Source organism: Desmodus rotundus, chromosome 3, assembly GCF_022682495.2.
Source record: "Desmodus rotundus isolate HL8 chromosome 3, HLdesRot8A.1, whole genome shotgun sequence".
Taxonomy (NCBI): domain Eukaryota; kingdom Metazoa; phylum Chordata; class Mammalia; order Chiroptera; family Phyllostomidae; genus Desmodus; species Desmodus rotundus.
This window is the reverse complement of record NC_071389.1, coordinates 17,064,984-17,080,691: the sequence shown is the minus strand read 5'-3', so window position 1 is coordinate 17,080,691 and position 15,708 is coordinate 17,064,984. Positions and strand designations below refer to the sequence as shown.

At 39.8% G+C, this 15,708-nt stretch overlaps 1 protein-coding gene across 1 annotated transcript in view; it reads right to left on the bottom strand.

Moving 5' to 3' along the window:
- The window catches only part of STX12 (syntaxin 12), a 34,593-nt gene that overhangs the window by 9,582 nt on the left and 9,303 nt on the right, over positions 1-15,708 (bottom strand). Inside the window, exons 2-4 of the mRNA XM_024554443.4 lie at positions 8,838-8,907; positions 7,234-7,333; positions 2,984-3,121 (exon numbers count right to left, since the gene is read on the bottom strand). Of these exons, the coding sequence (XP_024410211.1) occupies positions 2,984-3,121; positions 7,234-7,333; positions 8,838-8,907 (308 nt within the window). The remainder of the gene's footprint in view (positions 1-2,983; positions 3,122-7,233; positions 7,334-8,837; positions 8,908-15,708) is intronic.

Sequence of the window (15,708 nt, the reverse complement as noted above, 5' to 3'; positions counted from 1 at the left end):
ACTTACAGCATATTAGGTACTTAAGTAGCAAACTCACTTCAAAAATCAATCTAATGCATGCGTTTAATTTTGTAATTAAGAAACTAAGAAAAAAGGTTAAAAGAGCAATCTATCCCCATTTTTAAAAAAGCTCTCCATTTTTAATATAGCAATAATTAAAAGGATAAGAAAATTTTTTAAATTTTCAAAATTCTACTCAGGCACAGGAACACTGGGATTTTTTTTTTGAATTTTTACCTTATCCCCAGGTCAAGAAATAAAACACTACTAGTGTCCCAAAGCTGACCTGAGTGCCCTTCTCCAATTACAACCCCCTTCCCTTCCCTTTAAAGTAACCATTACCCTGACTTTGTGATAATCATTTTCTCGTATTTTACACATGTAACGATATGCATCTTTATTTAATATCATATTACCTGATTTTGAACGTTACATGAATAGGATTATGTTGTTGGTTTGTACTCTTTTCATGCTTTTTTAAAAAGATTTTATTTATTTATTTTTAAGACAGAGGTGAAGGAGGGAGAAAGACAGGGAGAGAAACATCAATGTGTGGTTGCCTCTTTTGTGCCCCCAACCGGGGACCGGGCCTGCAATCCAGGGCTCTTTTCCTGCTTTGATTGGATTACACCGGGTTGTGCATATCCGTCCCTGATGCTGAAATGTAACTGTGGTTTGTTCGTTTTCTTGGCTGTATGATATTACAGTATATGAGTATATCACAACGTATTTATCTATTCCACAGTTGATGGGCATTTGGAGGTTTCCAATTTTTGACTACTACATAAATGCTGCCATGAACATTCCTGTACGTAGAGCCTGGTACCAACATACAGTTTTTTCTAGGGTAGAACTACTGGGTCGTAAGGTGTACATGTGTTCTGAAGTTACAGCCAAAATGCTTTCCAGTGGTTGTTCAATTCATACAACCACTGGCCAGGCAGAAAAGTTCCTGTTGCATCGTATCCCTAACAAAAATGCTTGGTGTTCACAAAATTTACAAATTTCGCCCTTCTTCTGGACATGAAATAGTACATCATTTGGGTTTCAATCTGCAATTCCCAAAGAGAGTTGCTATGAACTCTCTTTTGCCTGAAAATGTCTTTGGCCCTCATTCTGGTTATCTGCTTTCAGTGGGTTTAGAATTCTATGTAGCCAGTATTGTCCTACAGAACATTAAAGGGGGCACTCCACTGGCTCCCGCTGTTGCTGATGAGAAGTCAGCTGTCAATCTAACTATTGCATCTTTAGAGTATTCTGTTGTTTTTCCCTGGTTGTTTTTATGATCTTTCTCTTTGTCTTTGATGTTCTGAAGTTTCTCTTTTATGTACTAGATGAAAATTTTTATTTATACCTCCTGGGATTGGTTGGCTTCTTGAAACTACAGATTAGTGTCTTTCATTAGTCATAAAATATTACCACCCATTTTCTCTTCAAATATTTGTTCTATGTTTGCTCTACTCTTGCTCTGTAACTCCAATTAAAACTGTTAGATCCTCTCACTTCATTCTTTATTTCTCACAATCTTTCCTCCCTATTTACCTTCTTAACCCCCGTCCCACAAGTTGGATAATATCTTTTAATCTATTTTTTACACAAACCACCCATCCATGAAGTTTTTAATTTCCATATTATATTTTTCAATTCTAGAAAATCTCTTGACATTTTCCCAAAGCTTTGCATAGTTTCCTGCTTCTTACAGATGTTTGCAAATCTTTCTTTTATTTCTTTAAACACAGTAAGTACAGTTGTTTTATAATTCTAATAAGAAGCCTTAGTAAGCCCTGACTGGGTAGCTCAGTTGGTTAGAGCGTTGTCCCAATATGCCAAGGTTTCCATTTCAATCTCTGGTCGGGGCACATACAAGGAGCAGCCAATGAACGCATAAATAAGTGGAACCACAAATCGATGTCTGTCTGTCTGTCTGTCTCTCTCAAATCAATAAAGTTTTTTAAAAAAGAAGTCTTCGTAAGTCTATTTCACCTCACTGTTGTTTCTACTAGTCCTCGTCCAGGGTTGTTTCCTTGTGTACTTGGTTATTTTTAATACTATGCTGCTTGCTCACACATCAGAAAATGTTTGAGGGCATTATTTCAGGGTTGGGATAAAGGTATCTAACCAGAGAGGACTTCTATTTGCTTCTTCCTGGCACCTAGGTACTCTACCAGGCCTGGACTACTTGAAGCTTAAGGCTTTTGCGCCATTCAGGTGGTATGAATTTGCCAGTCAATCTGCCTGAAGGTTACTTTGTGGTACAGCTTATAGCCTGGATTTCCCCCCCCCCTGCCGTCCTCTGCCTGCTCGGCTCAGTGCGAATGCAATCTTTTGGCAATCCACTGAGGATATAGTCTCTTAGGGCCCAGTTTAATTTGAGGAGCATCTTCCTTTAGATTTTCCACCTTGCGTGGACCCTGAGCTTTGGCTATTATTTACCTTCATGCCATGAGAACATCAAAACTGAAGTTCAAGTCTGTCCTTAGTAAATGTACTCAGGGCAAAAGCAGTTTCCGTGCTCTGCTCACCTCTATAGGTTCTTACCTTCTCTTAGATTTTGACCTTAAAATTTTCATGGCTCGTAGGAGCTTTTGAGAAGTTGGGCTGTTAAAATCTAGTGTTTGTTCATTCCTTTCAAAGAGAAAGCTAGTCCAAATAACCTAGCCTACTATATTCTAAGAAACAGATTACTTCTTTCTTCTTTTTTAAGTTTTTAATGGAAGGCCAGTATAAAAAAAAAAAAAAAGAATCACACATAACTCTACCTGTCACTTTTTAAAACCTTTGTGCCCTTTACTTTCTAGTCTTTGACCGTATAAAACATTATCTCTTTTACACAGGTTATATCAGTCTGACATTTTTGCAGCAGCTAATGCCTATATTTATTATTTGGGGGGATAGTAAATAAAGGCCAATGGTCAGAGGGAAAAAAGACTTAGAAAAGACCATCCTGAAATTTGCAAAGGTCTTCTCTGGGGAATAAACTTACAGAAAGTCGAGATCCAGCTCTTGCTCTGGCAATACTCTCCTTTTCCTTTTCAGATACCCTTCTCTGCACAGCCTGGAAATTGTTTAAGGCTGCGGAGAAGTCATTCATGAGGCGTTCCTTCTGAAGTCTCTGCTGGCGCTAAGGAAATTAAACAAAAATGTGAAACTGCATAGTAAGTCTAAATCATTTGGTTTTAATACCCATTAAAAGCAATATTATACCCCCTAAAGATTCCCTACTAGCAAAATTGTTATGAAATAGGCTCTTCCTTAAATTAATAATTTTGCTCTTTGCTAACTCGAATCCCTGGTTAATATTATAGGCCTCATCCGAATTTTCATTCTGACAAACCTGGGAACTGGGTGACATTTACTTTGTAAGGTGATTTCAGAGGGAACTGCAATTCAGAATTTTGGTTCCCTGGAGAATCAAAAGCAGAATAAATACCTGTGGACTCAAACTGGACCCAAACAGAAATTGTCTTTTATTAAAATGTTAAAACTGTATTCAACTATGCTGAGTTCACAGCTTTTCTGAAAACCATAGGGTCATTTTCCTATGGTGATGTTTTAAATCTTTGAGAACCTTAAAACAAGTTTGTATAGTTACAAGCTACCTTAACTAAGCTTACTGATTCTATGTCTCAAAAAAGCACATACTGAGAGCACTTGCTCTGTGCTAAGGACATAGAAGTAAAAACTCATCCCTCACCTCAAAGAGCTAACACCATGTATTTGTAAATAAAGGATACAGACATACAAGTAACAAGTCATTATTATAAATAATTGCCTATCTAATCAGTACTGTAGGAGTTTAGAGGAGGTATAATCAGTAAGAATCCAAGGGGTCTAAAAGGCCCCAAAAGGAGGTGGGCACTGGAAGAAAGAGTAAGGCATGGATAAGCAGAGAGAAGGGCTGGGCAAACCAGGCAGGAGAGCAGCGTGAGCAAGGGCGTGGCGGTAGAAACTTGAAGAGGATCTGTAAGGAGATAGATAGATGGTTTGGAATGGCTGGAACCAAAGGGTTTTTTTCCCCCCACGAGAACAGCTAAAAGATGACATGGTAAAGGCAGGGAAGGGCTGACTGTAGCAGGTTTTAAAGTGCCAAGCTAATGAGTTTGAGACTTAACCTCTGAAGAATAAAGAACAATGAAGATTTCAGAGCAGGAAACACAATGGGTGCAAAATGACAGCTTAGACAAATGAGTCTGTGCTGGTGTGGAAAACGGAATAGGGAAAACGTAAAAAGATTACTGCGATGGTCTAGGTTTAAGGTTAGAAGGATGTGCTGTCAGTAACGGGAACACAAAGGAACAAATTTAAGAAACATTACGACTCAGTGAGTGGCTGTAGGGGAAGGGGACAAAGTCAAGAATGACTCAAATTTCACACCTGGGAGGGTGGTAGTAATAGTGAAAGCAAATTTAGAAATGAGAAACTTTTTTTCCTTTTTCTGGGATTTTTATTTTTTCATAAACATTGTAACAAGAGTGGAAAAACATCATTCCTCAATCTCACTGTCCAAAAATATGATCTTTTAAGTATATTATAAACATTTTCCATGTTACTATACTCTTCACAATTATGGTCTTTATTACATAATACTTCATCAAGCTGATCTAGTAAATTTTATGCAAATATTCCTTCTATATTGTTCCTACTTTTTAACTATTATAAATAAAGCTAAAGTGAGCCCTACTGTAAGAGCTAATATTTATACAGTGCTTGTACTGATGTAAGTATTTAATATAGTAACTCATTTAATCCATGCTAGAACCTGTATTAGGTACTATTTAGTCCCTATTTTACAAATCAGAAAACCGAGACCAGAGACTGGTTAAGTAATTTCCCCAGGATCACATAGTAAGTGGCACAGGCAGAATTTAAATCCAGGAAATTTGGCTCCAGAGTACATAGTTGGTTTTTGTTGTTGTTTTTCCTCAGGACAAATGGGTGAGTGGATATTAGGTCAAAAGGCTCAAATTTTCTATGACAACATGTATTGCCAGTCAGCACAGTTAAGGGGTTTGGGTGAAATAAGAGGAATTCGGTATAAGACAACACATTAAATTTCAGATGAAGGCAGTATATTTAAGAGGAGAGCTCAGAAGAGGAACTGGCAATATGGGCTTAGAGGCGGGGGCTGGAAAAAGGTCTGAGGGGCATGTTCATAAAGATGACAGGAAGCTTATAAGAGTAGATAGGACTCCTGAGGGAGAAAGCACAGAGTGAGAAAATTACAGATCAATGGCCGAGGGGCACACTCAGAGAAGGAGGCTGCGACTCAGGCTGGGGTAAGAGAAAATAGGCCAGAAAGGGATCGCCAAAGTGGGGGGACAAAGTGGAAGGGAATCATGGAAAAAAGAAAGTTTCAGCGGAGACAGGATAGGTAAGAGGACCAAATGAATCAGAGAGGAAAAGGGAGTGAGAACCAAAAAGACCCAGATTTAGCAGCTAGAAGATCACTGATGATAGTACATACATATGAAAAAATACTGAAAGTAGAATGTATGGCTTGATGCATAGGGCAGTAACAAGATGGGTAATGGGGCTAAGATGAATTAGATGAAGAAAGACAGGAAAAGGAAAAGAGTATTCAGCACAATAGGAAGAAGGGAATCAAGGAATTATATTTCACCAGAGATAGTGTATTTGCAGATCTATTTCATATTTTTAATGATCCAAGATAATGGAAGGGAACAACAGCATGCATAATTCGAAAATAACTTCTATTTGATGTTGGAATACACTACATCCACTTTCTGTTTTTTTGGCAGCAGATTTAACTTTCTATTTATATTTTGCTTAGGCTACTACTTAACTCTTAGGTACTTTCAATACTCTGTCTGCATCAGACGCTTAGACTCTTTTTTCACTACTACTGTGACTTGCAAGTGTGTACTCCCTAAGTGCACAGCTGGGAGGAGGAGGGGATAATTTTGGAACAGTTCAGAGATACTGGGTGGCAAGGGGGGATTTGTCCATAACTGAAATATCAGCATGAGTTACAACTAAAACAAACAGGACACAGATGGATAACCAAAGGGTGATTACATGAAGACTACTTTTTATCTTAACTACTTTGTAGCAGGATGGGAAAGCATCCAGGCTTGGATCCTCTCTTTTGTGCAAGGGGCGCCAAAACTCCAAAGACGGAATATATACTTCATTAAACGGCCTACCAGGTACAGGTTAAAGTAGTGATCTTCAAACTCTTTTGATGGGGACACACAGTAAGAATGCGACATCTTGATGCAATACCATATACATAAATATATATATATGAAACAAGTTTCATGTAACAATAACACACTCTATTTCTACTGTATGTCAAAATGATGATCACAACACACTGACACTATTTGGTTCCAAGAGCCACAACTCACAGACAACCCCTGGATAGGGAAGTTGTAGGCTTCATCTTTAGAGCCATCAGAGATGGGACATCATCATTTAAACAGGTCAATAATAAAAAGCAATATAAGCTAAGTGTCCCCCATGAATGGTATAGAAGCTAAAAGCAAAATGGACTCACAACAGGTTTAGGTAGATGAAGGTTTCTTTTTTCCCTAAAAGAGAGAGGATTTGAGGTAGACCACGAGTGACAGGTGAAAGCATCAAGCCCCAGAGGAGGAAGCACATGTGACATCAGGAATGTACGAACAAAGGCGTGGCATTTCAAGGAAACTAATGAATCCTATAGAAGCGTGTGTTTTGAAAGGATTTAAATGGCCACTGAATAAATGACTTAAAAAGAGAAATCTTTTTTCCTGAGCATTTCTTCAACCTGAGACCTAGGAATGACTCTTATGGGACATGAAGGTGACTGCAAAATATAAAAGACATATGATTGAAGTTTATAGATACTGGATACAAAACAAACTAGCATCAAGCCTGAAAATGTAAAGCTGCTGGCCAAAACCTAAAATGCAAACGTTGAGATTCTCCTTCAGTTAAACGTTAAACCTATTTTATTAATATATTAATACGTTACTACTAACAATAGCAGCAGCCACCACATACTGAGTACCTACGAAGTGCCAGGTACTTTGCAAGACCTAGTACATGCATTCTTTCTCTTGTCACAGTGGCTGCATTTCCCCATTTTACTGATAATGAAATTGAGGTTTAGAGAAGGTCTATCTGCACCAAAGTGAAGTTATTTTTGTTTCACACACTGTCTTCCCATTGAAACAATGTCCTTTCCTATTGAAAAACAAAGCAACAACAACAAAAGTAGAAAATACCTACCTGTTCTGAAGCAGATAAGGGAAGGGGCAAGGTCCCTAATTCCTTCAGTAATTCATTTGTTTCCTTGGCAAGCTGATTTGTGGAGTGCTGTAACTGTTGCCTAAGAGACAAAAGACATGTTTCAGGATTTTCTCACTTCTTGAGAGCTGTTATAGTTAGTATCAGCTTATTCTCAGAGTGTCTCACAAAGCAGGGAATGAAAGGGCACCTGAAGAAATAGGTTACTAGATGCCCAGGTTCACAGCAAAATTCCAGAACTACTACCCAGTCAAACCCACTTCAAGGCGTCTTCACATGACTGAGTAGAGAGAACCCGCCTCAGTGAAACCTGCTGATCAGTTACTTTAACTCTTTGGGGAGAAGAGAAAAGCACATCAGCAGTTCTGATAGAAATATAAGAAGAGCAACTGCCCCCAGAGCTAAATCTCAGAGTTGTACACACTGAACTCTCTCACAGAACTCTCACGAGGAGTTGACCAGGGGGTCTGCAGGGCGACTGTCCCAGCCCCACTGCCTAGAGACAGAATCCTGGCACTGGCGGTTGGGTAAAATGTGCATTCAAAACACAGCTCCTAGCCTGGACAACAACCTCCAAAGATCTGCCCCCAAGTTCTTGCTTAAAGCTGGTGCTTTTTCAGCTTTACCCTTGAGCCCCTACTGGTTCTTTATGCTTTACTTTCAGGTTCTTCCCTCTAAAAACAAAAAAAGTCCTATAGTGTGTAAATACATATAAAGAGTAGAGGGGAAAGGACATTAAAGAGGGACGAATATGGAATATATTAGGTGGAATTGAAGAACAGTGGAAATACAAAAAGAGCTCCTGTCGGTCATGGTGTCCTCTGTTATCTGGCCATTTCTACAAAGATGTTAAGGGAGGACAAAGAAACCACACTATTAATTATTAATGTTTTTTCACTGCAAAGGAGACTCCAAGATAAAAAACAAGGGAGTCCAAAATAAGAGGGAGTCAGTCGGGAGCCTGAACATCCTGGACAGGACAAACACATCCAGAGATACTTCCCATCTCCCTGGAAAAAGCTTAAAGCAGTAAGTCCTTCTTTCACTTTACAACATCTAAAACAGGAAACAAAGAACATTGTTCAGTACATTTTACAGATGAATAATAGAACTTTTAACAGCAGAAAGGTACTCAAGAAGGATATGATAAAAAGAATACCAGTCTACTATTCTCTCAGGCTCCTCTGGGGTCATTCTGAAAAAACTTTTTCTAATAATGTATACAGTTGGAAATGCAACTAGATGAGATGACCTCTGTAGACCGTCAGGAGTCCTCTGCCAACAGGGAGGGTCGCTGAGGCAAAATATAGTTTAAGAAAGGGAGGGGCTCCCTTCTCTATTTCCCTGACCTGCTCTGCTAAACTGCCCAAGGACAGAAAGTACCAGAGATCAAGGACTTTAAGACGCAGAGAAGATCACAGTCCATTCGTATATTTTGTTGCCGCCTTCTTGATCCACCTATTGCTTCATGTCCCACTGCCTCTCACCCTGACTTCACGGGCCTGGCACCTAAGCGTCCGTGCAGCAATGGCACTGTGTCCTCGAAGGGCCCTCATAACACCCAGTCTTGTCAGGAACCTACTCACAGATTTTCCTGTAGCTTGGTGGAGTCCTGTTTAGTTCCCAGATGGCTCATCAAATTCTTTATTTGGGCAGCTGAGGAGAGGAAGGAAAAAAGATTTGTTAGAAGAAGAAACAGATTCATCATGAGCACCCTATGTTTAAGATCAGCAGTTTCTTCCCACATCCTGAGTAAGTACATGCAACTAATAGAAAGCTTGTCATGATCAAAACCTTGGCATACACATTCCCTTAAATTCTGAGGTTCATCTTTGTCCCATAGAGTATGTCTTTAAGTGGAGGATGGTGGTTTTATTCATCACCCCCAAAGAACTTCCAAATTTTTCCAGATTTCCCATGGCACTGGATAAAAATTTAATCACATTTAAAAGGGCCTTGATACTAAATATAGGCCCTGGCTGGTGTTGCTCAGTTGGTTGGAGCCGTCATCCCACACACCAAAAGGTTGCAGGTTCGATTCCTGGTCAGGGCACATACCCAGGTTTCAGGTTCAATCCCCAGTCAGGGCACATATGAAAGGCAACCAATCGATGTTTCTCTCTCACACTGATGTTGTTTCCTCTCACTTTCTCTCTCACTTTCTCTCTCTCTCTCTCCCTCCCCCCTCCCCCCCACTCCCTCCCTCCCTCTCTCTCTAAAAGCAATGAATAAATGTCCTCGGGTGAAAATAAAAATAAAAATTAATAAAATAAAATTTGAAATAAAAATAAAATGGCCTTAATACCAAATGTCACAATAAAAACTACAATCCACTAGTACATAAGTTTTACAGCAAACATTTTTGGAACAAGATGTATATTTATTATTAATAAAAAGTTACCAGTGCCCTGGTTGGTATAGCCAAGTGGGGTGGGCGCCAGCCTGTGAACAGAAGGGCAGCCGGTGCAATGCCGAGTCAGGGCACTTCCTACATTGTGGGCTAGGTCTCCGCTTGGGGGCGTGTGAGAGGCAATCTACCATGTGTCTCTCACACACTGATGTTTCTCTCCCTCTCTTTCCTTCTCCCTTCCCCTCTCTCTAAAAAATAAAATCTTTTAAAAATTATTTTAGGAAGTCTGTATCTATGAGACTGTTGCTGTTCTGCTTGTTTCCTTATTTTTTTAGATTCAATTTTTGCTAGACGTGTATCTATTGCCATTTTATTGTTCACATATTTTACCTTTTCTCCTTCTCTCCCTCCCTCTCCTCCTTCTTCAAAAAGAATCTTTACTATTTCATGTAATACTGGTTTGGTGGTGATGAACTCCTTTAGCTTTTTCTTCTCTGAGAAGCTCTCTAAGTCTTTCGATTCTAAATGATAGCTTTGCTGGGTAGAGCTATCATCCCTTTGAATAATTTCTTGCTAATCCCTTCTGGCCTGAAATGTTTCTGTTGAAAAATCAGCTGAGAATCTTATGGGAGCTCCCTTGTAGGTAACTAACTGCCTTCTCTTGCTGCTTTTAAGATTCTCTCTTTGTCTTTAACCTTTTGCATTTTAATTATGATGTGTCTTGGTGTGGATCTCTTTAGGTTCATCTTGGTTGGATGAACCTAAAGAGGTCCATCTCTGCATTTCCTGGACTTGTATATCTATTTCCTTCAACAAGCTAGGGAAGTTTTCTGTCATTATTTTTTCAAGTAGATTTTCACTTTCTCGCTCTCTCTCTTCTCCTTCTGCCACCACCTTCCATGATGCAAATGTTGACACACTTGAAGTTGTCCCAGAAGCTCCTTATACTATCCTCATCTGGGGGGCTCTTTTTTCTTTTTGCTGTTCTGACTAGGTGTTTTTTGCTTCTTTATATTCCAAATCACTAATTTGATTCTTGGCTTCATCTACTCTACTGTACTGTCAATTCCTTGTAAATTATTCTTCATTTCAGTTAGTGTATCCTTCATTTCTGACTGGTTCATTTTTATAGTTTACACGTCCTTTTTATGATGTTGAAGTTCTCATTAAGTTTGTTAAATATCTTATAACTATACTTTGAACTCTGCATCAAGTAGATTGCTCATCTCCATTTGGTTTACTTCTTTTTCTGGAGTTTTGTTCCGTTCTTGCACTTAGGACATGTTTCTTTGTCTCCTCATTTTGGCAGCCTCCCTTTCCCCCCCCCCCCCCCCCGCCATGTATGAGGTAGAGCTGCTTCCTCTCCTGGGCTTGACAGAGTGGCCCAATGTAGTAGGTGTTCTGTAGGGTCTAGTGGTACAGCCTCCCCAATCACCCAAGCTGGGCACTCTAGGTGCATACCCCCATGTAGGCTGTGCACACCCTACTGGTTAGCTGAGGTAAGGATTTACCCCCAGGCCTACTGGTTGTAAGGACTGGCTGGGACCACTGACCACAAACCACTATGGAGGATCAGCTGTTCTGAATAAGGGTTGTTGTGTGGTTCAGTTGTAATTTTGATGTGGTTGCAAGAGGATATGAGTACTGCATTTACTTATTCGTCATCTTGACCAGAAGTTTCCTATTGTCTTTATCCACCTACAGTAACACTCCTTTGGACTGTCAGAGTAATCTTTTCCAGATCCCTCAGGACACAGCCATCGCACCACAGCACCGGATTGTGAGACCATGGAACCCCTTCTTGTTACCTTGTCCCCATACAACACATCTCTGTGTTGTAACTGATAACTATCCTGTAAAGAAGTATGTGTCTCCCCATTTACTTTTCATCTAATCTCAGAGATATCCCTGCTTTGCTTTCTCCCACATCTCTAACCTACCACCAGTGGATTTCACATAATCCCCCTAAAGTCTCCCCCTTTGATTCTAAAGTATAAAGTAAGCTGTAAAACTGACATTCTCTTGACCATTTGCTGAGATTTTGATTCCCACCAATTGATATCATTTTGGATCAAATAAACTCTTACAAGACTTTTTGTTCGTGGACAGCTTCTAAGTCTGATGAGAAACAATGATTTAGCAAAATCTTGTAAATGACTGTTGTGTGACTGCTCCTAAGTGGAAGCTGAACAACCCACCCCTTAGCAGTAGGCACAAGTTATTTCTCCTCAGCCAAAGCAATCACTGTACCATAGATGTTCCAACCTCAAATCTATAAAGTCAAAAATATACAGGTTTGCAGCACTTCAACTTATGATTTTATCTTATTTTCAGACCATACTTTTCTAGCAAAAACGTAACTCCAACTTTATAATGGAGATACAGGATTCACCTGATTACAGGAAGATGTAACCACTATAATTACTGCATTCTGCTAGTACGGCATTATATAAGATATAAATCATTTTTCACTACTAACATGTGGGTTTTCCTTATTATCTAAGTCAAATGGGAATCAGGATATCACTAAAGCTACCAACTGACTAGCCATACAAATAATTTATAAAAGAGGGCAGACATTAGAATGTACTGAGCATTTACTATGTGCCATTGGGCTATATACTTGATATGATATAATAAAAAGTATATTTGGTCATTGTCACCATTTCCTGGCACAAAGCACCTAAAACCTTTGGGCTTTCCTGAGTGATAAGAGTGTCTTTTGTTTTTCATAAAGAGCCCCTTTGGAACACACCAAGTTTATGCTATAAAGTGACTAGGGTAGCCTTAGATTGGGTGTGGCTGGTTACCAGAGTGGCCAAGTGATTAAAAGGTTGGAACTTTCAGCTAGACGCACAGACCTCAAACAGGAGGAATAGTGGGGGTAGGATGCAGATTAAGCTCTATTAAAACTCTTAAACTAGATCTGATGAACCTCCCATTAGTAGAGATGGTGCCTTGAGTTCAGAGGGGCAAGGTAGCTCAGAGCCCCTTCTTAAATACCTGCCCTAGGCATCTCTTCCATCTGGCTGTTCCTGAATTATATCCTCTTATAGTAACCTATGATAACCTATGGTAACCTAGTAAGTAAATGTCTTCCTGAGTTCTGTGAGCCTCTCTAGCAAGTCAGTGGAACATGAGGAGGTGGTAGTAACGGGAACCTCAATTTCTCATCTGCAATTGGCATGGGGTGAAGTCTTGTGGAAGTGAGCCCTTACTTAACCTGTGGAATCTGATGCTAACTCCAGTAGTCAAAGTTGGAATTGAGTGAAACTGCAGGATACCCAGATGGTGTCTGGAAAAGCTGATTATTGCTTGGTGTGTGGAAAACCCACATATCTAGTGTCAGAAGTAAATTATTGACAGCAGAATGTGTTTTGAGTAAATTATTGAAAAGAGGTGTGTTTTCCCTTTACACTTGATAAGTGTGATCCTATTTGACCAACAATCACTTTTTTAAAAAAGATTTTATTTATTTTTAGAAAGAGGGGAAGGGAGGCAGAAGAAGAGGGAGGGAAACATCAATGTGCAAAAGAAACAGTGATCGAATGCCTCTCGCATATCCCCAACTGGGGGGCCTGGCCCACAACCCAGGCACGTGCCTTGACTGGGAATCAACCAGTGACCCTTTGGTTCACAGGCCAGCACTCAATCCACTGAGCCACACGAGCCAGGGCCCAAATTGTACAGTTCTGATCATGCAATAATGATTGGTTGGTATCAATGCAAATGAGGTTATTATTTGCATAGTCTGATTGGACAAGGCAGGCCCCAGTCCCTTGGGAGAAAGACTGAAACCAGGGTTCCCCCGCAGTGGTTGACTCAGACGGCATAAACAAGCAGGGTGGGGGTGGGAGGGTGTAGGGCTGAGAGTTCAGTCTGAGGTTCTTCCAGGTGTAGAGTACATGAGGAGCTCCTGTCAGCAAATGGCCATTAGATAATTCTTATTAATAAAATTTGGGCCCTCAGTTGACCATGAGAAGTCCACCTCAGCAGACAAATTACTTTTCAGGGTTCGCAAGAGCTACAAAATTCATTCATTCAGAGTACCTACTTTACCCTGTTCTATATATGCTCCAGGAGACATTTGCTGTCAATAAGCTTATATTTTAAGGAAAAGAGATAAAACAGCATATATCAGGTAGTGATAAGTACTATAAAGAAAAAAATTCAGGTAAGGGCTGGAATGATGAGGGCTGGGGAGTGGATACTAGTTTCTATAGGGTGGTCAGAGAAGAATTCTGACAAGGTGACACTGAGCAGAGACATCTTAGAGGAAGTAAAAGATCCCGCCACACAAATATCTGGGGGAAAAGCCTTCTAGCAGAGAGAGTATTAAGTACAAAATCCCCAAGGCAAAAGCACTTGGCATGGTGGAGGAACAGAGCAGAAGCCAGTGTGACTAGAGTCGAGAGAGAGAACAGAAGTAGCCAAAGAGGTAGAAGGGAGCAGACTATAGGGCCTTATAAACTAGTGCAGAGACTTTGGATTTTAATGAAACCAGAAGCCACTGATGGGTTTTGAGCAGAGTGTCATAACAAGCAGAATTCAAACCCAGGGCTAATTTCAACGGCTATATTCTTTGTGCCACATTCTGTTCTCAAAAGGCTGACATTTAAAGGAAATAGAATGTAGTGACAGAGGGCAGGCCTCCTCCTCCAGGGTTCCAATTAGCCCCACCTTGCCTATCTGACGCCTCCCTAACTTAATAGCTCTCTGCTCTAGATAGGCTGACGTCCTTGCTCTAACTTGCTCGCTCCCCAACCTCCTCCCACCTTTGACAACATTCCTGGGTACACACCAAGAGTCCTGCAGTGCACCAGGCACTCAGTGGGTATATAAGTAATTACTGATTAACTGAGTTAGTCTCCCTTTTATATCATGACCCTTGCTTTCAAGAAGATGTGAATGAACATGAGTTGGCAATGAAACCAGAACTCTAAACCAGACCTGACCACTACCTAGGTGTGTGGTACCACTCAAGTCATTTCATGTTGCTGGGTCTCTTTGTAAGAACTGTATATGATATTCAGGTTTAACTACCATATATTGAACACTTACTATTTGTTATAGTACTTTCTGTTTATGTGGGTAGATTTTTCTTATTAAATCTTTACAACTCTGTGAGGACTAAATGATCTCTAAGTACTCCTACCACTGCTCAATGCTAAATTTCAATAATAACAAAGAAGCTCTAGTCTCAGAATGAGGCTGTGTAACCAAGGAATGTTTCAGCAAGCCACAGTTTGGCTTAGGGAGGCTCCACCTGTGTACAAATGGGACTGGGCTGCCTATATGCCTCTGGAGAGCAGGGACCACATTCTACTCATTTTTGTATTTGCATAACCACACACACCCCTCTAGAAAATCGTTGGTTGACTACATGACACAAGGTAGAGCTTACAAAAGTTCAAAGACACATTTCATTTTACTGACTGTTTTTATAAAGTAGAGCGTTCTCCTTAGAAACTATGGAGACACGTCAAAGTATCAAGTTATTAATCATCTATCAAAACTTATTGAATATCCTAGAGAGCAATGGGGATTTTATAGAATATGGAGAACATCCATTAAAAATCAGCTGTTATTTCTATATTCTCATTTGAGAACTTTTTTTTTATCTGGACTGCTTTTTACTTCTTTTGTTGAGATTACCTGAATTTGTGGTGTGTGTAGCACGGAGGGCGCAGAGTCGGGGAAGTATGGGGTAGGGAGACATTATAGGATCATTTGCTAGCGAAATACCAGAATTAATCTAAGCCTCCACCAACTCCTTCTAAATTCCTGATTATTAAGATATTTTCCTAAAAGTTTCCATCAACACCAGGTATCAGATACCCCAAATTTCAAATTATAAGAACAGTAGTTTATTGGAATCCAAAGAAGCAGAATTTTTTGCACACTGCCCTCCATAACCACCAACATCAGGGATTTATTCAAAAATAGTGTCTCAATGACCCCTTTATTTTACATCTAAGAATTGTATTCCTTAATAAACCTAAAGCACACACAAAAAATAGAATACATGTATGCTTAATTTTCACTTGAATGGATTTAAAATGTCAAAAAGTAAAGTGATACTATTGGGAAAGATTTTTATCAAAATG